Consider the following 21719-nt stretch of genomic DNA (forward strand, 5'->3'; position numbering starts at 1 on the left):
CCTCTGAGGCTAACAGAGTCTGTCTCTCTCTAATGTGCTTCCTGAGATGTTTGAAGATGGTTATTGTTCCTGTCTACCAGCCCCCACCCCACGTTTCTGCTCCCTTTAGCTAAATGTCCTCATTTCCTTCTAGCTTCTGTTTAATACAGTTTTAGTCCCTTCACTATCCTTGAAGTACCCGCTCTGGAATTTTTTAAAATCTTCATAGCAAAATATTTTCAAAGTCTGATCATGTGTGTATGCGGTATATCAGCTGCTCTTCCTGCCACAGGATCACCTTGATTTTTTCAGTCCTCCCCAGTTTAACATGGTTTTCAGGAGTTTCACCAAGTCCCTTTTCTACGAATGTGCTCCACTTTGAAAGTCTCTTCCACCTGGTGCCCAGACTGTGAATTTCCAGATTTCCAGTTGTGTCTACAATGTTGCAAAGTTATAGTGGGCTTTTTTTTTTCCTTTTCTTATAATCAGAACTACATACGCTTCTCTCTCTTTCTCAACACTCCTCCTGTCCCTGTGATTCTGGCCCGATTACCTCACAGGGCTCAGACTCAGCTGTGAGTTTTCCCAGTACCCTGAGATATAATTCATCCAAGTGAGAAAAGCGTGAACTTTTCTGTGGGTGAGCCTCACTGTGGGTGCTCACAGTCTCTTCACTTCACAATATGTATTCTCCTTTTTCCAGTTTGAAAATGGTACATGTTGAAGGCAAAGAAAAAAACAAGGGTCTCTGTCTCTCTGTTTCCAGTTTACATCACAGCATCTGGCCCACAAGCAGCAAGCCTAACAGTTACTTTTGTCTTCTGTTGTTCAGTCGCTAAATTGTGTCTGACTCCTTGTGACCCCATGGATTGCAGCACACCAGGCTTCCCTGTGCCTCACTGTCTCCTGGAGTCTGCTCAACCTGCTGAGACCCCTCTGTTGTCCAGACCTCTTTCTGCCTGAATTCTGTATTTGCAGCTGCTTATTGGACTGTGTCTGGAGACGTGTCCATACTTCTAGCCTAGACCATAGCTCCACTGGTTGTTATATTCTGAGCCCTCAGCGCATTGTTAAGCACGTAACAACAAATGTTGAAACAAAGTAATAAATAAGCTCCTGAAATCCCAACACTGTCCTGTTGTGCTGTCCCTGTGCCATCGACTTTGCAAACAGCATCACAGTCACACGTTCGCAGATTCTAAAGCTTCACATGGTATAGTAAAATGCTCCCTGTTTCACATCTGGCGTGAAAATCGTGAAGTCATCTTTGGCTTTTTTCTGTTTCCCATTATATCCACATAATTACCAAATTCTGTTCATTTTTCTTCACTGAAATTACCCCATACCTCTTTCCCTTCCCTTTTAAATATTTCCCCTTTATCCCCAGCCTAAGTCAGTTTCTCTTTATGTGTATAGAGAGAAGTGTATAGAGATTGTTGAAACACCTTTCTGCTTGTCCTCTGTCTCCCTTCTGCCCTCCACCCCTAGTTCCTAAGACATCAACTGATTTACTAATCTAACCTTTGGAACTGTGGTGGCTGCCACCTTGTTATTCTTTGCTTAACGAACTGGAGGCTCCCTTTACAATGAATCTTTGTCCAGACTCTCCCAGACACTCAGTGTCACCCACTTCCCTGAGTATCTTATTTGCTGATGTACCCTGTATAAATTTTTTGTTCTAGTTAATCTGAAAGCAGTAGTGCCTTCACATACACCTTCCTTACACCTGTTTCTGTATGTGTGTGAATGGGTGTTTAGTGTCATCGCTCTGGGGGGTGCCCTCCCTGGACCTCTTCAGTCTAAATCCTGCCTCAGGTAGTCTACCTTCCTGTAAAAAAGCATTTCATGACTACATTCAATTATGTTTTTCCTTTAGAAAAAAATATTTAAATGTAATTGTTCTCTCTTTGTTTAATGTATAGTTTCATGTCTCCAAATTGATTATATTTAATTCCTTAGGATCAGATTCTTTTTGCTCCCAAATGTATAGCACAGAGACAGGCATGTAGTAGGGCCTAAATAGATAAAGGTTGGTCTGTTTTTTCTAAGGCGTAGCACCTCTATGATCTCCCCATTTCTCACCTTTATTCAGTGTTGTTTAGGAACTGCTGTCACCCCAACCCCAGCAGCTTTGAAAAGGCCGAATAGCTGCCAGCAGCAGAAGCCTGCAACTAGTTTTTAGTTGAATACTGATTTCCACCAGCGAAAGGCCTTTTCCCTAGGAACTTTTTAATGATACATATTACCATATGGTAAGGGCATAGGAGAAAAGGAGTGATATAAGCATCTGAATGCAGAGTTCCAAAGAACAGCAAGAAGAGATAAGAAAGCCTTCTTCAGCAATCAATGCAAAGAAATAGAGGAAAACAACAGAATGGAAAAGACTAGAGATCTCTTCAAGAAAATTAGAGATACCAAGGGAATATTTCATGCAAAGATGGGCTCGATAAAGGACAGAAATGGTATGGACCTAACAGAAGCAGAAGATGTTAAGAAGAGATGGCAAGAATACACAGAAGAACGGTACAAAAAGGATCTTCACAACCCAGATAATCACGATGGTGTGATCACTCATCTAGAGCCAGACATCCTGGAATGTGAAGTCAAGTGGACCTTGGAAAGCATCACTACGAACAGAGCTAGTGGAGGTGATGAAATTCCAGTAGAGCTATTTCAAATCCTGAAAGATGATGCTGTGAAAGTGCTGCACTCAGTATGCCAGCAAATTTGGAAAACTCAGCAGTGGCCACAGGACTGGAAAAGGTCAGTTTTCATTCCAATCCCAAAGAAAGGCAATGACAAAGAATGCTCAAACTACCACACAATTGCATTCATCTCACATGCTACTAAAGTAATGCTCAAAATTCTCCAAGCCAGGCTTCAGCAATATGTGAACCGTGAACTTCCTGATGTTCAAGCTGGTTTTAGAAAAGGCAGAGGAACCAGAGATCAAATTGCCAACATCCGGTGGTTCATGGTAAAAGCAAGAAAGTTCCAGAAAAACATCTATTTCTGCTTTATTGACTATGCCAAAGCCTTTGACTGTGTGGATCACAATAAACTGTGGAAAATTCTGAAAGAGATGGGAATACCAGACCACCTGACCTGTCTCTTGAGAAATCTGTATGCAGGCCAGGAGGCAACAGTTGGAACTGGACATGGAACAACAGACTGGTTCCAAATAGGAAAAGGAGTACGTCAAGGCTGTATATTGTCACCCTGCTAATTTAACTTCTATGCAGAGTACATCATGAGAAACGCTGGACTGGAAGAAACACAAGCTGGAATCAAGATTGCCGGGAGAAATATCAATAACCTCAGATATGCAGATGACACCACCCTTATGGCAGAAAGTGAAGAGGAACTAAAGAGCCTCTTGATGAAAGTAAAAGAGGAGAGTGAAAAAGTTGGCTTAAAGCTCAACATTCAGAAAACGAAGATCATGGCATCTGGTCCCATCACTTCATGGGAAATAGATGGAGAAACAGTGGAAACAGTGTCAGACTTAATTTTTTTGGGCTCCAAAATCACTGCAGATGGTAATTGCAGCCATGAAATTAAAAGATGGTTACTCCTTGGAAGAAAAGTTATGACCAACCTAGATAGTATATTCAAAAGCAGAGACATTACTTTGCCGACTAAGGTCCGTCTAGTCAAGGCTATGGTTTTTCCTGTGGTCATGTATGGATGTGAGAGTTGGACTGTGAAGAAGGCTGAGCGCCGAAGAATTGATGCTTTTGAACTGTGGTGTTGGAGAAGACTCTTGAGAGTCCCTTGGACTGCAAGGAGATCCAACCAGTCCATTCTGAAGGAGATCAGCCCTGGGATTTCTTTGGAAGGAATGATGCTAAAGCTGAAGCTCCAGTACTTTGGCCACCTCATGTGAAGAGTTGACTCATTGGAAAAGACTCTGATGCTGGGAGGGATTGGGGGCAGGAGGAGAACGGGACGACAGGGGATGAGATGGCTGGATGGCATCACTGACTCAATAGACGTGAGTCTGAGTGAACTCTGGGAGTTGGTGTTGAACAGGGAGGCCTGGCATGCTGCAATTCATGGGGTCACAAAGAGTCGGACACGACTGAGTGAGTGAACTGAACTGAACTGAAGGGCATAGGGAAGTATTAATCTTTGGGACCTGGGCTTGCAGAAGTTCTTTCAACTAAACAACATGAATACTTTCTAAATAGTAGTTTTTGAGTGGAAATAAGGCTTCCATCCATTTGCAGCTCTAACTATGCGCTGGGGAATTATTTATGTGCTGTCTTCCTTTGACCAAAGGCCACTTTTCTTTAAACCTGTATTCTTAGTCATGGCCAAATCTATCAAAAGTTCTTTTCTGTCCCAGAACCAGGTGCAGGGTATCCCATGGTAGCCAGAGAAGGAAGGAGAGGAAGCTAAAATAACATGAGGAAGACTTGGAGACAACGCTGTTGCTACAAGTCAGCTGCCGGGCAATTCTAATTAAGTTCCTGTTGGAATCCCTATAGCAGTCCTTTTCTGCTGCTTCCCTGGCTTAGGTACTGAGAAGTTTGTGAAGTATATGGCGTATCAGACGCTATGCTAAACACATGATGCCTGCCTTTCCATTGCTTGCCTATCATCTAGGTGGGCAGTACTTGAACACATGACAGATTTCCAGCAGGACAAGGCAAAAGCAGGAAGAGCAGATCCTCAAGGAATCCACAAAACAAATTTTTCCTGAGTTCCCATTAATTGTTTCTGTAGCTGTTCGCGCCTGCTCTGTGCCAGGAGCAATTGTGGACATTTGGAATATAGGAGCAAACAAAGTAGAAACTAAAGCTTAGAACTCTGTCAGACCCACATTTATACTACTCACTGCATAATTTTGGCAAGTAACCATTCTTATCTAAATACCCTAAAGGAAAAGACTTTGCCAACCCCTGTTTGACTTGTTTCAGAACGTTAATGATCATATTAAGCAACAGAATCTATCATATTGGTTCAGAAAACAAAGTTACTTGAAAGGATAGCAATAGATTTTATAGTCACTTGTTAACAAATGGAAGAGCCGTATAGCTTTTCAGAGAAAGAAATGACAGAGATTTCTAGTGGTACTCCTCAGCTTGGCAACAGCCCTGCCCACCTTCCCACTTTCTATTCCGGAAAGTGGAATGGGAGACAGGGATGCCACTGGAGAGCTGAGTGATGCTGCAGACCTGTGAGAAGGGCTCAAACCTTTAAGTTGTTTTTAGTAATGGGAATCAGCCTGCTTTCTCAGACTTCTCAGAGACTGAAACTGCATTTCTGAGATGGATTACTCACTGTGGTTATAGGTCTGTTGATACCGTTATGAGATTCCTAGCCTTGGCCTTATGAATACCATGTTCTAAATTACTGAAAAGCCAGATTACCAGTTGAAGATTATTGGGGTACTGGCATAACATAGACCATCAATTTGTGAGCCATCAACCCCAAGCTCTCAGGTTGTCCACTGGGCACGTATCATAGAAGGAAGCATTCTGTTTTATTTGTTTATGTACTCTGTATACTTCTTAGAAGGAGTAGAAAGAACTGTCACAGAACACAGTGTAGGATTCAGCCATTTATTCAAAATAGCAGAAGTTAAGTAGTAAAGAATTTTTTTTTTTAAAGGAAAACATTCTGTTAAGAAACTCAGACTAATTTTGCCCTAAGCTTTCTTTCTAGTTAGGCATAGAGGGGAGCTTGTAAGGTTGTGTAACCTACAGTGTATAATAATGGAAACATACTGACTGCTCAGGAGAGAGAATTTTTACTAGGCCATTGCACTGAGAAACATCCATGGGAGTCTTTACATAAGAAACATTAGCAATATAATAAATATCTTGATAACCATTTTAGGGAAAAATCACACTAGCAAATTGTTATATCTTATATTAGCCATTAGTGAAAATGAAAGCCTTCATGTGGAATTAGGATAATTTTCCGCTAAACAAATCATTGTTCAGTTAAGGTAATTAGGCTGTATGGTCTTAACAACTGTATTTCATATGCCATTTGAATAAAGCTTGAAGAATCCTATATATTAAATAATATATCATAATAAACTTCATCTTTACCATCTATGTCTTATATCTAGAGCAAGTTGGCCTTTCCCCCCTCCCCCAAAATACACATAAAATAGCCATCTTCATGCTCACTAGTGACAATCTATGACTGCCTACCATCTAGCTTCTGCCATTGTTCTCAATCCAGTTTTTTATAAAAGCTGGATGACAAAAATGATAAATTATGAATACTGAAGATGTTGAATGGTATTTTTATGAAGATGGACTACAGAAGTGCCTCTAAGCAGAGCCGAAATTTTTCTCAGAAAGCAAGGTTGGAGTCACTCAAGTACGTGAATGACTGCATAACTTGTAATAGCATGCTTGCACTTGAATTTCAGGTACAGTGGTTGAGGAAAGCAATGGTTCTGATGAGATGGAGAATTCAGATGAAACAAAAATGTCAGAAGAGATATTGGCCTTGGTGGATGAATTTCAACAGGCATGGCCCCTGGAAGGCTTTGGAGGAGCACTGGAGATGAAGGGACGGCGTCTGGACTTGCAGGGCATACGAGTACTGAAGAAAGGCCCCCAGGATGGAGTAGCCAGAAGTTCTTGCTATGGAGACTGCAGAAGTGAAGATGATGAAGCGACAGAATGGGTAAGAGTTTGCCAACTCAGTCCTTACCAATTTGTAGCCCAGGTCCTTGAGAGTGGGTAGGGGGCAGTGCTCCTAATTTGCCAAGTGTAATCTGTTGGGTGTGTGCCACTCGACTCCATGCCCTAGTCAGCCTTCACATGAGAATTGTACTGCTGGAAGCATTTCATGTGCCTTGGGTAGAGTTGGCTTTTAGAGGAAATGGGTGTGAAGCCACGCTCAAAGCCTGCAGGCTTCGAACAGCCCAGTTCAAACATCTTAAGTTTTAGTTTCCTCTCTATCCTTTAAGGCTAGGTTATTTTGTTCATTTCACTAAACATTTTTCATCTAGACCTTTAAGAATTAAACTGAAGGAAAGAACTTAACTCTTGCACAGGACTGGTTGTTATTTTTGTTTTTTAATTGGAGGATAATTGCTTTACAATATTGTGTTAGGACTGGTTATTCTTAAAGCCACCAATACTCACAGCCACAGGCAGACGTGAAAATTGATCTCATTTGTCCCTAACATGTTTTCATTTCCCAGATCACATTCCAGGTCAAACGTGTAAAGAAACCCAAAGGAGATCATAAGAAAACTTCTGGGAAAAAGGTAGAATCAAGTCAGACAGAAAATGTGCATCGTAACCAAGGAAACCTGGAGATCACTGGCCCAAAGGTGGCATCTCCTGGGCCACAAGGTAGATTGGAATGTTCAGTATGCCAGTTTCTTCTTTCAGATTTCACTGTTTCAGTTCTCACAAAGGGTGTGTTCGTGACTGCAGACATAGATCACATGAAAAGGTAACTGAGCCAACTGAACAGGAAGCCAGTCATTGGTATAAAAAGTTTGTTTTAAACATTTATTTGGCTTATGTTCTTACCATCTTGAACTTAAATACTCTGTTACTTCTTACCTTGACAGCTTAGTTTAATATATTAAAAAAACTGTGGGCTCGAGACAGACTCCTTGGGTTCAGACACCAGTTCTGCCGTTTAGTTCCTTTGTCTCATTTTTCTTATCTATAAAATGGGGATAATTGCATCTATCTTATAGAGTGGTTGTGTGTATTCTATAAGGTTATACATGTAAAGTGCTTTAAATGAACTGAACACATAGGGCTCGATAATTACTATCTAGTAATTTTTTATGTGTTAGATAGCTCTTTAAGTATTAGATAATGCTTTGGAACTACTCCCCAGGAGAAAAAAAATACATTTACATCAAAATGTGGCATGTACTTTTAGGGTTCATAGTTATCCCAAAGTCTGTCTTTGGACTCCAGGTTCAGGGCCACTGCCATGAGTACAGTTGACTTTCTTTTCCAGCAGTGAAATGGTGGTGATAGAATTTCTTAAAAAAAACAAAAAAGAAAGAAAATTCTCCTCTTTAATTTTTTTTCTCCTTTTTTAAAAGGATATTTTCACTGTGTTAGATTTAACAATTCAAGATAACTTCATGAAAATGTGTCTAATTTAAATTGTATTTGCCAAAGCTGCGGAGAAGGCAATGACAACCCACTCCAGTCCTCTTGCCTGGAAAATCCCATGGAGGGAGGAGCCTGGTAGGCTGCAGTCCATGGGGTCATGAAGTCGGACACGACTGAACGACTTCCCTTTCACTTTTCACTTTCATGCATTGGAGAAGGAAATGGCAACCCACTCCAGTGTTCTTGCCTGGAGAGTCCCAGGGACGGGGGAGCCTGGTGGGCTGCCGTCTGTGGGGTTGCACAGAGTCGGACACGAAAGAAAGAACTTAGTAGCAGCAGCAGCAGCCAAAGCTGAAAGCAGAGAGCACATAATAAAATATAAGGGATGAGGTAATCTTAGCTAAATCTCAGAATGATCTGTGACTTGACAGAAATACTAAGGACACCAAAAAGGACATTTTGGCATGACTGGAGTTGAAATATAAAGTAGTTTTACTGTTTAAGGAAGATAGCATGTGTTAGCAGATTATGGAAAGAAAGTGGCACTTGCTCTAATAAGCCTATGTGCAGTAGCAAGGAAAAAGATACTCCAACTATAAAACATCAGTCATTATAGCAGTGAAACTTCCAATGGTTTAAATAGTAAACACAATAATAATAAATACATTAAAGAGGAAAATTTAAATGGATAGTTACATACTTGTAAGGTGAAAAAGGACTTTCTAAAGCACAGAGAAAAATAAAAAAGTAATTCTGGCATCAGAAAACACTACAAAATAGACCAAGAATTGAAACAGTATTTTTTGCAGATATTTATATATTTTTACAGAATACATGATAAGCAAAGGATATCAGTGTCATTTAAAGAGCGCCTCCAAATCGATAGAAAAAAATACAGCATTTTAGTAAAATATGTGCACAGTACATAGGCAGTTCACCAAATACACATAACACACTCACACACATACACACGCACGGCCGCTCCAGTGGTTTAAATGTTTAGCCTCTCGAGCAGTCAAGGAAATGCAGACGTAAAATGTAACATGCCGTTTCTGCTTGTCAGATTGTCTTTGTATAATACACAGTGAGATTTAATAAAATGAATTTGGGGATAGTTTGACTAGATACATCAGAAAATTTTTAAATATACCAACAGTTCTACTTCTAGTAATTTACCCTAAAAAATCTTCTAAGCATATTCAAAAGCAGAGACATTACTTTGCCGACTAAGGTCTGTCTAGTCAAGGCTATGGTTTTTCCAATGGTCATGTATGGATGTGAGAGTTGGACTGTGAAGAAAGCTGCGCGCCGAAGAATTGATGCTTTTGAACTGTGGTGTTGGAGAAGGCTCTTGAGAGTCCCTGGGACTGCAACCAGATCCAACCAGTCTATTCTAAAGGAGATCCTGTGTTCTTTGGAAGAAATGACGCTAAAGCTGAAACTCTAGTACTTTGGCCACCTCATGCGAAGAGCTGACTCATTGGAAAAGACTCTGATGCTGGGAGGGGTTGGGGCAAGAGGAGAAGGGGATGACAGAAGATGAGATGGCTGGGTGGCATCACCGACTCAATGGATGTGAGTTTGAGTGAACTCTGGGAGTTGGTGATGGACAGGGAGGCCTGGCGTGCTGCGATTTATGGGGTCACAGAGAGTCAGACACGACTGTGTGACTGAACTGAACTGAATCTTATAAGTGCAACAGATATACATATAAAGATACTGATCATCATGCTGCTTATCATAATAAAAATCTGAAAAATACCTAAATGATGACAGTTGCCTAAACCACAGCATGTTCCTGTCCTGTACTGTGCAACCAAGATGTCTGTAATTTAGCAAGTGAACAAAAGCACTTTATAAAGTAGCATATATTGAAGATACCTCAATTTTACACTGAAACGTCATAAATGGTCATCTCTGGGTGCTAATAGGGCTACAGGTGATTTTCATTTTCTATGTTTTTTTTCCATTTTTAAATTTTCTTAAAATAAGCCTATATTACTTTTACAAACAAAAACTAAAAATTTCTTGTAAAAGTGAAAATTAAAGCTCAGTATGGTTGAGAGGATAGAAGAGCACTTAGGCAGTTTTAAGTGGATTCAAATAGGTGAGGTTGGGTAGGGCACTGAATGTACTTGCAAATAAGATCATAAAACTAATTACTTTCACTCATGTCCAAAGTTCTATAGCGTGGAAGAGGTAAGAGAAGACTGCAGAGGTTCAGTATCCCAGTTTTCAACCAACTATAGATTCTGTCCACTGCCAAGTGATAAGATTTGTGATAAATCCTGATATGGTGGTAAAGCAAATTATTAAACTAGTCCTGTGTGAGCCTGTGGGGGAAGAGTCTCGGAGATGAAGGGTCATTGTTGATTTTCTAAGAATTAATAAAACTGATAATGCATAATTGACTTCATTTCCCACTTTGGTGAGGTCTACTAGACTAGAAGACCAGGGAAGTGCCATATACATAATGTAACTGGATTTAAGCAAAGCACTTAGCAGAGTGTCTTATGACATCCTTGTCAACAGTGTGGTGAGAGATGGGCTTAAAGGCTCCCCAGTGCCTGCAGCATAAAGACCACACTTTCTAGGGTGGCGCACAAGACCATTTACAACCGAGCCTCTGTCTCCCCTTCAGCACTGTTCCCTGAACCAATCATGCTCTTGTTTCACCTCCTTGTCTTTGCACATGCTCTTCCCTCCACCTAGGATGCACTTCTGCCACCTCCGCGGTGCTAAGATGTCACTCATCCTTAAACTTCAAACTCCAGTGCCATCTCTTCGTTGCCCCTTCAGGCAGCATCAGTTTCTTTCTCCTCTGTACAGCTGCTCTCTGCCTTCACTGTGGCACTTACCCTGTTGTGTTCTAATAATTTATGTTTGCCTTCCTCACTAAACTGTGCACTCAAGGGCAGGCACTTTTATTGTTCCTCTCTGTATCCCTAGTGTTTTAATACAGTTCCCAGCCCCATATAATAGCTGCTCAATAAATATGGCATCACTGACTCAATGGACATGAGTTTGAGCAAGCTCCGGGAGAAGGTGAAGGACCGGGAAACCTGGCGTGCTGCAGTCCCTAGGGCTGCAGAGAGTCGACCATGACTGAGCAACTGAACAACAACAAAATATTTTCCAAGCGAATTTCTTAAACAGAGAGGAAAAATAAGTTGTATTGTGAAAGTCATGGTTTAATTCTCTTGTTATTTATTTAAACAGGGTTCATTTGAAACTCTTCCAAACTTTTTTTTTCTCTTTTATTAAAATCTAAATCTAAAGCCCTGCCTCTATCTTAAAAGTTTCCTATTGCTGGTAAATTCCTACAGTATAAAAAGAGCTAGACATTACCGAAGTCCTCCTTCCTACCCATTCCATTGGGACTTCTTCAGAAGAGCCCTTCCCAGATAAGAGTTAGATCTGCTCTTGTCCTGGGGGTCTATCTAAGTAAAGAGCCTACACCCGAAAGGTGGTACCTTTGCAGGGTATCAGGAAACAGAGCCTTAAAGGCCCAGGAAGGCTTTGAATAGCATGACTGGTAGCGTGCACGTTATAGTCAAACAGACCTGGATCTGAATCGCGGTGCTGCCCCCTAGTAGCCGGGTGACCCTGGGCAGGTCACTTGATTTCCCTTGAGCCTCCATTTTCTCATTCGAGAAACAAGGATTAAAACCTGCCTCCTGAGCTTACAGATGAAAAGCATTTAGCACAGGACCTGAACACGCAGCACAGTAAGTGCACTGGAAATAAGCGATCACCTTTCGCTGTCATCATCATTCTGCATCGCACTGCCCTTCTTCACAACAGGTTCTCTGCCAGGAGTGGCTTTGCCCTCCCAGGGAACACTTGACAGTCTCTGGAGACACTTTTGGTTGTCACACCTCAGGGAAGGTCCTCCTGACGTCTGTTGTGGAGAGGCTGGGGACGCTGTGAGACGTCCTCCAGGGCCCGGGACAACGCTCACAGTGTCAGTAGTGCCAGGTTAAGAAGCCTGCATTAGACGCGTCGGCTTCTCCTGACCTAGAGCTGTCTTTATAGAATCAAAATGTAGAAAGGTGAAAATTAAGTTTGGTAAAATGTTAACACTGAAGAGTATTTTAACCCTCATCTCAGTCTTAAATCCAGTGAAGGACTCATTCACTTTTACTTCATCATCTTATCTTTGAAAACAAGGCTTTCCTCAATGATGACAGTTACTCCCATCGCTGTGAATGACAAAGACTTTTGTCAGTTCTGTAAGTGGTAGAAATTCTAGACTAGAAGGATGACTGGCACCTCCGATACACAAGTCTGAGTGAAGTAACCACCAGGGCATAAGACACTATATGTGTCTTTGGGTCTTTGCCATTGTGTTGACAGATGATGTACTTTCCTTCTAGGAAAGAAGCGTGACTACCAGAGTCTGGGGTGGCCCAGCCCGGACGAGTGCCTCAAGCTCCGCTGGGTAGAGCTGACAGCCATCGTGAGTACCTGGCTTGCAGTTTCTTCAAAAAACATTGAGTGAGTATCTTAAAGCTCTCCCTCTTTGATGGCATCTGTGTACCAGTGATCCCACTGGGCCCCGGCTGACTTTAGGGATGCCCTTCTTTGTCAGCAGCTGCCATAGAGTCATCCTTCCTGGGGTTGGTGGTTCAGAGGATGCCTGGGATGGACTCAGCTCGTGGTCCCAACATGGTCTGGGTGCCCTCCTCTCTGTGCCTGCTCCCCTGCCTTCTATCGATCCAGTCACAGAGGACTTAGTTTAAATTAAAGACTAGCGCTCTCCATTAAAGCACAAAACCTCACTGGCATCATGTGCTTGAAAAGGGAGTCAGAGCAAATCCACATCTGTGAGCACCTCCCAGGACACAAGCCGGCCGGGTGCCTCTCCGATAACTGCTTTTTCCCCCTGGATGCTCATTCTCTTTCGTTGGCCCCCCACTTTTTTTTTTTTAAGCATTGCAGTTCCCTGAGATTTACCACTAAACCTTATTTTAAAATCACTCCTAGTCAGAGTCCAAAACTTCTGTCACTGATATGTTGACAACTCCCAAATCTGAATCTCCAGACTAGACCTTTCTTCAAATCCCTCAAGTCATCTCTCCAGTTGGCCTCCCTGCCTAGATCTCTCTCCAGCACTTCAAGCTCTGGAAGACTAAACTCACCCTTTTCTTGTCCATTCTCCTCTCCTTTCCCCAAAAAATCTTTGTTCTGTTTGTTTTCTGTCTCTTGCTCTTAGTAAATAGCTCCCAGAAGTGCTTAGGCCAGAAACCCAGGAGTTACCCTTACCCCTCCAATCCAGTCTGTTACCAGTTCTGGTCACTTTTACCCTTTGAGTATTTTTCAAGACCACTTGCTTTTCTTCATCCCTGTTGCTGCTTTATTCATTCTTGCATCTCCTCAATCCATTCTCTCCATAGTACTCAGAACTGTTCCTCAGATAGAAGTCAAATAATTCTTAAACTGCTCTAACAACTTGTAAATACTGCTGTTTACAGTGGCCCACAGAGCCCTTCATGATTGCTCCCCACGTGCCTTTCCATCTTCAGCTCTGCTCTCCCTCCTGCCAGGCCTTCATACGTGTGCTGCCTTTGCCCGTGGTGGTGTTCTCAGCATCTTCTCCCTACCTGCTCAATTCATTTTCCTCCTTCTGGTCTTAACATCTTTCCTCCTCAGGAAATCCTTCACGAACTACCTCCCTCCTCCATCAGCACAGAGGAAATGTACACCCCCTCTAGGAAACTGACCCTACTGTGTTTTTATCTTTTATAACTCATCCCATCTGTAATAACTATCACAAGACAGTGAGCATCATAACAGTGGGTACTGGGTATGTTTTGTTAATTATTATAACTCTGATATCTGACATGTGATAGACTGAATAAATAATGAATGAATGTTTGCATATTAATATATGGTCAACTTTTTTAAGTAGCTAGGAGCAAAATTTGCCAGTGTCAAATTGCTGCATCAGTATATATGGTAGAGTAAAACATTTGGCCAGTATATAGCAGGAAAATGACCACTTTGGAACCATGAAGGGAAGTGCTTACATCTTATACATGGATACAGTGAATAGCTGGATCTGTGTAACATTTATGGTCTAAACTTTAGGGAGCTTTTCCTGTGGGGACAAGTATGCCTCTGTGCATAGAGGGAGAATGAAAGATAGGAACCACTTCTGGTTATTTATTACTATCTGTACCCTGGAAAAGAAATCCTAGAAGAGAACCTACCTGGTTTAAAACCTCCCCAGTGAGAAAAAGTGGCCAGCAGCAGCGAGGAAATCAGACACCTTGATGCGTAGAAAGGAGGCAGCTTGAGAAAAGACTGAGCTCAGGACTCAGATCCCAACGCTGCTGCTCTGACCGAGGGCACAGCCTCTACTCACACAGTCAGCAAACAGTCAGTACCAGGCACTGGAGTCCTTTGTACCTATAAAGTGAGAGGCCAGACTTAGTAGTTCCGGAAATCGCTTCCATTTTGAGATTCTGTGGTTCCAGATAGTTCTATTTATATATTGCAGTTATGGTCAGCAAATGAGTAATACTTTGTCCCCACCCACTTAACTTTTCTATGGCTAAGGTGGTCCTCTCCATTTTTCAGCATCACAGAACACATAGACTTCGCCACTCCAATACAGCAGCCAGCGATGGAACCTGTTTGCAATGGCAATCTCCCGACGAGCATGCACACCCTGGACCACTTGCAGGGGGTGTCCAACCGAGCCAGCCTACACTACACGGGTGAGAGCCAGTTAACAGAGGTGAGTGCTCTGTTCAGCCAGAGCTATATTCAGCCAGTCTGTAGTTTTTGCCATACAGTTATGATGCAGCTAGTAGCGAAAGCGCAAGTGGCCAGGCCAGGTTTTTTTGCCTTTTTCAGATGGCTTTTGTCTAGATGGCTTTAGGAAAAGCCTGATTTCTTTCAGGCCCTATGACTGAACGTATGCTTTTTTTATGACCAGAAAATTATAATTCTGATTCATTCCTCCAGATGGGTAGCATTCTGCTTGTCACTGGACGGAGGCTGTTTGTGAGAAATATTTGGGACAGTTAATTCTCCTGTTGACATTCTTAAGAAGGGAGGGAAGGAGGGCAGACCCAGCATATATCTAGCAAAGAGTGTACTTAGAGGAATAATCAGGAAACATGCCACAAATATCCAGCAGTAGAGGATATGTTAAAGAAGTTTCAGTGTAGATATAAGCTATTATACAATAAGAGCCATTAAGAAAGATGTATGAGAAATATAGTTATTGACTTGAAGTTTTTTGACTATATTGTGTGAAAATGTAGGTGATAGTTTACAGTGTGATCCCATAGTATACAGTCTGTGAGAGTAATGATACATGTGTACATAGAAAAATATCTGAAAGATACATAAGCACTCCTAACAGTGGTTGTGTCTGGGTGATACAGTTACAAGCGCTTTTTGTTTTCTTTATGTACTCTACTTTTTGTAATGCTATAACGAATGTGTTTTACTTGCCTATAACCTTTGTTAAGCGAGAGAGGGCTGAGGGAATGGTAATGGCCTTCAGTGTGTCTTCCACAAAATGCCTTAGCACCAGGACCACAGCAGGCGCCCCCAGATACAGTCTGCACCCACGGCACAGTGCCCAGCTCGGTGTCAGCAGCGTCGTCAGACCTCGCCTCATTGTCATTCCTCTAATGTGTCATCTCCCTCCCTGAACCAGGTATTGCAGAATCTTGGCAAAGACCAATATCCACAACAGTCACTTGAACAAATTGGCACCAGAATTGCCAAAGTTTTGGAAAAGGTAAGTCACTCTGTAGGAAAGCTATAAACTGTTATGCACTTTCTAACTTTTCCAGATTATTTGCCATTAAGTGGCCCTAACCTCTTTGGTTAGTTATTTAGCACTTGGTAACTAAAAGGATGACGTGAAATAACCCCACACAGAATATTTTAATCATTTTTCTGTGGCTTTTTCCATTACGTGGTTACTCTTCTTTTTTGCTGCTTTGTTTACTTTCTGTGCTTAAATTTATGTGGTCATTTTTCTCGTTTTTAGTCTACCATGGATAGATTCAGGTGATGCTACTAAGAACTTTGGAATCCAGGTGTGAGAAATAAGTCAGTTTCATCTTCTGGTGAATAAAGAATATTTGGTAGTTTGGATCATGGGTAGGAACCATATCTTGAAATATCTTTTTTCTGAAGTCATGAAACAGGATATTTGCAAAACTTTGTTGTCTTACTTTATGGTTAAGAATCTATCCACTTATTATATGATATTGAAGAGGTGATATAACAGTGATTAAAAGAGTCTACTCAGCTTCCAGTATGACCGTGGCAGTGTGGTAGGGAAGGGTAATCACGTCAGCTTAAAGGAGAGGAAATGCACACAGCCATCACTGTTGCATGGCAGTTCTGAAATTCACATGGCCAGTTGTCACCAGTTCCCCCAATTCCAGGGTAGGAAATAGTCCTTGATTAGGGCCTGTTTTGGTTCCCTGGGGTTAGCTTCCTGTTCTGTTTCTCAGCTCTTCTCTCGAGGCTGCCTTTCCTTTTCCTTAGAAGTGTCCTGTATTTGCAGCTAAAGCGCTTCCTCAGCCTGCTGCCTGGGTATGCTTGGCACAACTTTGTAAAACTTTGTGGACTTTCAGATTACAAGCCATTCCAAGAGGCAAAAGCCACGCCCACAGATCTCTTCAAGAAGGCCCCATCTGCTTCAAACATGAGTCCAGGACAATACCTTTAAGATTCTTAGATGCCTTTTGTCTGACAGCCCACGAGACTTAACTCAAGACACAGATCTTTCTGAGGTGGAGTAACAGAGGGTCTTACTGCTGTGTTTTTGATGTGATCTTGATCCTGAGGCCGTAGTTTTACTGGTAGCATCTGGATTTGATTTTTTTTTTTTTGTCAAAACCTTGTGCTGACTGGAGAAGCTGGTAATTGAGATGAGGAAGTTTCATTTTCTAACCTTGCAAGCCCCAGTTTGGAAGCATTTTCTCTAAATTCTGCTTGGAAACTGTGCAGTTCCTTGTTTAGCTCTCCTCTTTTAATGCTTTATTATGGGTGACATTTAAAAAACCATTTGTCACTCTCAGCATTCTTCCTCAAAGCCTCCCTAGCCAGATCCACAACATCTTAAGGGATTTTCCTATATTCCAGGTAGAACCTCCCTGTTTGTTTTGCCAATAGATGGTGATGCCTCTCCCACAGCCTCCAGGAGCAGTTTCCTCAGTGCTCTTCCAGCCTGCATTAATGGTCTTGTTAATGTTCCTTCAGCAATATCCTCAACCCATTCCCCAGAGTACTGTCAGCATGGCTCTAAGTTTCTATTATGGCAGCAGTCTGTTCTCGATACCAGATATTGTTTTCAGTTATCTTTTTTGCTTAATAAATTAGGCCAGAATTGAGTGGCTTAAAACAAAACTATTATTTGCTCAAGACCCTGCAACCTAAGCTGGACTTCCTTCTGATCTGACTTGGGATCATCCATGCAACCACAAACATATGGAGTCTCAACTGGGGCTGACCACCAAAGAAATATGGAGTGGTTGGAATAGATGAGACACAGCTGTATATTGTCTCTCTCCAAGCAGACTCTCCAGCAGAGAAGCTGGACCTTTTTACCTGGTGTCTCAGGGCTCCAAGAGACTGAGAGCAAAAGCATCCAGGCCTTTCAGAACCCATGCAGAGAGCTGGAACAGCAGCGCCTTTACGAGTTCCATCCGTCAAAGCAAGTCCCAGGGCAAGGGAGATATCCTTCACCTGCTGGTAGTGCAAAGACTACAGTCCATCTTTAATGGTGGATCTTTAATCCACCACAGTGCCTTTCAAAAGGAGCAACAATAAAACCGGCAGCGTCTCAGTGGAAATGATAAAAACTAGCAGCCAATGCAATGACATCTTTAAGGTACCAAAAAAGAAAACTGCAAACCTAGAATTCTTTTCCAGCGAAAATATTCTTTAGAAATTAAAATGAAATAGATAGGTGTTCAATAAAAATTCAGAGACCTTGGCACGAGTAGGCTTGCACTGAAATAAAAATTAAAGGGAGTTCTTCAGAAAAATGATCCCAGACAGAAATATGGGCATGCCAGAGGGAAAGGACACTGGAAAGAAAATACAAATGAAGACTAATTGTACAAAATGACAACTGCACTGCCCTGAGGAGCTTCACCTTTATATATAACCAAAATTCGTGGTAACAGTAACATAAACAATGGCAGAGAAATAAATGGAGTCTAAAAGTTCTAAGTTTAAATTGGTATCGGCCAAGTCATAAAAGAAAGTTTGCATTGGACTGTAATAAGAATGTGTGTTTTAAGTTCCAGGCTAACTACTAAAAATGGTTTCAAAATGTAATTCAGTGGAAGGAGAATGAAATAATGTAAAACATTTGATTAATCCAAAGAAAATTAAGAAAGGTAAAAAGTACATAAAAATAGACCACAGATAGTAAAATAGTAGATAAGTATATCATTAGTTAGATTCAGAAAAGATTTATCATTAAAGCATTTTGTATGGAATGGATTTTTTAAATCCAACTATATGCTGCTTATAAGAGAAACTCTTCAAATATTAGGACACAGAAAGGCTGAAAATACAAAGATGAAAAATACATCATACAAACAATAAAAAAGGACAGCAGATACAGCTATACTCTTCTTTTTAAAAAAAAAAAATTTGAAGCAAGAAACAGGGCTAAAATGAAAAAATTGATAATTTGAGATGATATGGAGCAACCAGAACTCTGATACATTGCTAGTGAGAATATAAAATAATACAGCTATTTGGAAGACAGTCTGATAGCTTATTAAAAAGCTAAGCATATATGATCCAGTATTTTACTGCCTGGTACTTAATCAAAAGTGAAAGTGTTAGTCACTCAGTCATGTCTGACTCTTTGCAAGTCCATGCTCCTCTGATTCTCCAGGCAGGAGTACTGGAGGGAGTAGCCATTCCATTTTCCAGGGGATCTTCCTTACCCAGAGATTGAACCTGGGTCTCCTCCACTGCAGGCGTATTCTTTACTGTCTGAGCCACCAGAGAAACCCCATGAAAACTATGTCCACAAAATACTTGTTAAAAAATGTTCACAGCAGATTTATTCATAACAGCCTAAAACCTGGAAACAGATACCCATCAATAAGAGAATAGATAATCAGTATTATACAGTAGATACTATTCGACAAGAAAGATCCTATATCCATATTGATGAATCTCAGAAATATTGTGCTATTAAATCACTGGACACAAAAAAATGCATAGTGTATGATTCCCAACTATACGAAATCCTAGAACAGGCAAAATTAACCTCTGGTGGTAGAAATCAGAAGAGTGAATTGCTTTGTCAGGGGAAGGGGTTGATTGGGAAGCAGCTTGAAAGAACATTCTGGAGTGTTTAATGTTTTCTGTGTCTTTAAGTAATAGTCAAAACTAAATGTTATACCTAAGGTCTGAGCATTTCCATTTATATTATACCTTGATTTTTTTATGAAGTTTAGATAAAGGTTTTAGACCACCAGAAACTGAAAGATACATGTTATCAGCAGGCTGGCATTAAAAATCCTTAAGGGATTTCTTTCAGACAGAAGGAAAACTATTCCAGTTAGAAACTCAGAAAAAAGCAAAGAAAACAATAGCAAGAGTAAATATTAAGATATATGTAAATAAGTATGTTGATACAAAATAATAACAGTACTGTCTTCTGAGGTTACAGTTCATAGCAACAGCAATACGAAAGGCAGAAAGGAATTACACTGACCACTGTAGATGGTCTCAGATCCAGTTAGACATTTCATATTCGGGTAATTGGCCTCACTTGGCGTGGGCTTCACTTGAGGATCAGGGGCCAGGACACCACAGCAGCAGCAGGCTCGTACCTCCAGAATAGGCACTCATTAGGCCAGGGCCATTCTCTGCCCACCCTTCTTTCCTACCAAGTGACTGTTTAGGTACGAGGGAACAAGTCAAATGGTTAAGTGAAGACTACCCTGACTTAAATGCTCTAGGTTCCATATGAGAACCAGTATCTTCTGTAATAGCCCCACATACACAGAACAGTAGAAAGGGACACAGTTAGCCACAAGAACCATGGTACCTAGAGGCTCCCAGCGGTGGCTTTCTACCAGGTGCTTAGAGTTTTTCCCAGTCTTTTTCTTTTTTCTAATGGAAGAGTATCTATAGGCTATACATTTTACCAGTTATACTGAATTACAACTTTATTTTAAAACTTTATAAAATTCTCGCAGTAGACTTGCGGTGAAACATGTCACAAGTGGTTAAGATAATTCACAATTCTCGGTCACTACTTCATTTGAGAGTTTTCTCACCATCCTAAACGTTGAGGGCAACAGTATGGTTAGAAGTAAAACAATAACTTTCAGTGTTGCTAGAGAGACACACATTTGGTAAACAGTTCTTTTAGTGGGATTGATCTTACAGGTCCAGACGGTTGGGTCAGCTGCCTACCATTGCTGTTGTCTCCTCCTCCTAGTGTGGGTCTGCGTTTGGGGTCAGCAGTCCTTACTCTAGACCAGTTCAGAGCAGAGACTTTCCTTAAGTGAGAAACATGAAGTCAAGAGACAAGTGCTTTCGTTTCCCTGTGCATGAGCTAGTTAAGAGCACCTGGTAATGGTCCTTTTATCTGGGATAGATACAGTCCTTTAAATGATGCCTTTTCCAGTATGCATAATCTGGCTGAAGGTCATGGGCCGTTTGATCTTCATCCAAAGATTAGAACCCTGTGATAAGTTGATAAGGCTGTTGGGAATGTGCACACATATGCATGTGCAGTCACTCAGTTGTGTCCGACCCTTTGTGACCCCGTGGACTGTAACTCACCAGGCTCCTTTGTCCATGGGGTTTCTCAGGCAAGAATACTGGAGCGGGTTGCCATCTCTGCCTCCAGTTTTTTCCAGTCTCACCAGTCCAGCTACAGTTTACCAAGGTCATTTTTACTGTAAGCTGTCTTGTCTGGTGACAGCTACGGTTTCTCCTTTATTAAGTCCTGAGAGAAATAGGGCTAGAAGGTAAATCCAACATGAGATTTCATTATAGGCTCACAGACCAACCATGACCTTATTAACTTTTTAGCACAGTAGATCTTAGACTTGAGGGTACACCGCAGTCACCTGGAGGACTTGTTAAAACATATTGCTAGGCTTCTATGACTTCACTTACTGATTTAGTAAGTCTAGGGTTGGGCTTGATAATTTACATTTCTCATAAATTCCCAGGTGATTCTGGGTGATGTTGCTGATCAGAGGATCACACTTAGAAAATGGCAGTGATAACAAAGCAAAAGCACCTTTTTCCCATTTACCTTTCACAAAAGAACAAGGATCTCCATACCCTCTCTGCTTCAACGTTTAAAATACTTAGTCATTGTCCTTTATTATTTCTCGAAAACCCCATCTGTAGTTGTCTCTTTAGAGAGTTTTTAGTTTGCATTACCATAATTATCAGTAAGTGTCAGCAGATGACATTGGTCAGACTCCATTTTAGGGTTCAATCATTATGCACTTTCAGAGCCCTGAAAAAGCTGCCCAGCTTGCAGCCGAGGTTACTCTCACATGGTGGCCTCTGTCGAGGTCTCGCCTGTGATGCCAGATGCACAGCACGCTGCCGCCATTGCCGTTGCAGCCAGTTTGTTTGCCAGGTTGCCACATCGTCCTCTTTGACCTTGTGAGCTGGTGCAGAGGTAGTCTCCCATTTTTGTCCCCC

At 41.5% G+C, this 21719-nt stretch overlaps 1 protein-coding gene across 2 annotated transcripts in view; it reads left to right on the forward strand.

The window, feature by feature from the left end:
* TTC17 (tetratricopeptide repeat domain 17) overlaps positions 1 to 21719 on the forward strand; it is a 125581-nt gene that overhangs the window by 79147 nt on the left and 24715 nt on the right. For both annotated transcript variants that reach the window (XM_052652319.1, XM_052652320.1), the window contains 5 exons: positions 6371 to 6630; positions 7154 to 7307; positions 12413 to 12533; positions 14619 to 14778; positions 15712 to 15795. In XM_052652319.1, the coding sequence (XP_052508279.1) occupies positions 6371 to 6630; positions 7154 to 7307; positions 12413 to 12533; positions 14619 to 14778; positions 15712 to 15795 (779 nt within the window). The remainder of the gene's footprint in view (positions 1 to 6370; positions 6631 to 7153; positions 7308 to 12412; positions 12534 to 14618; positions 14779 to 15711; positions 15796 to 21719) is intronic.

Source organism: Budorcas taxicolor, chromosome 15, assembly GCF_023091745.1.
Source record: "Budorcas taxicolor isolate Tak-1 chromosome 15, Takin1.1, whole genome shotgun sequence".
Taxonomy (NCBI): Eukaryota; Metazoa; Chordata; class Mammalia; order Artiodactyla; family Bovidae; genus Budorcas; species Budorcas taxicolor.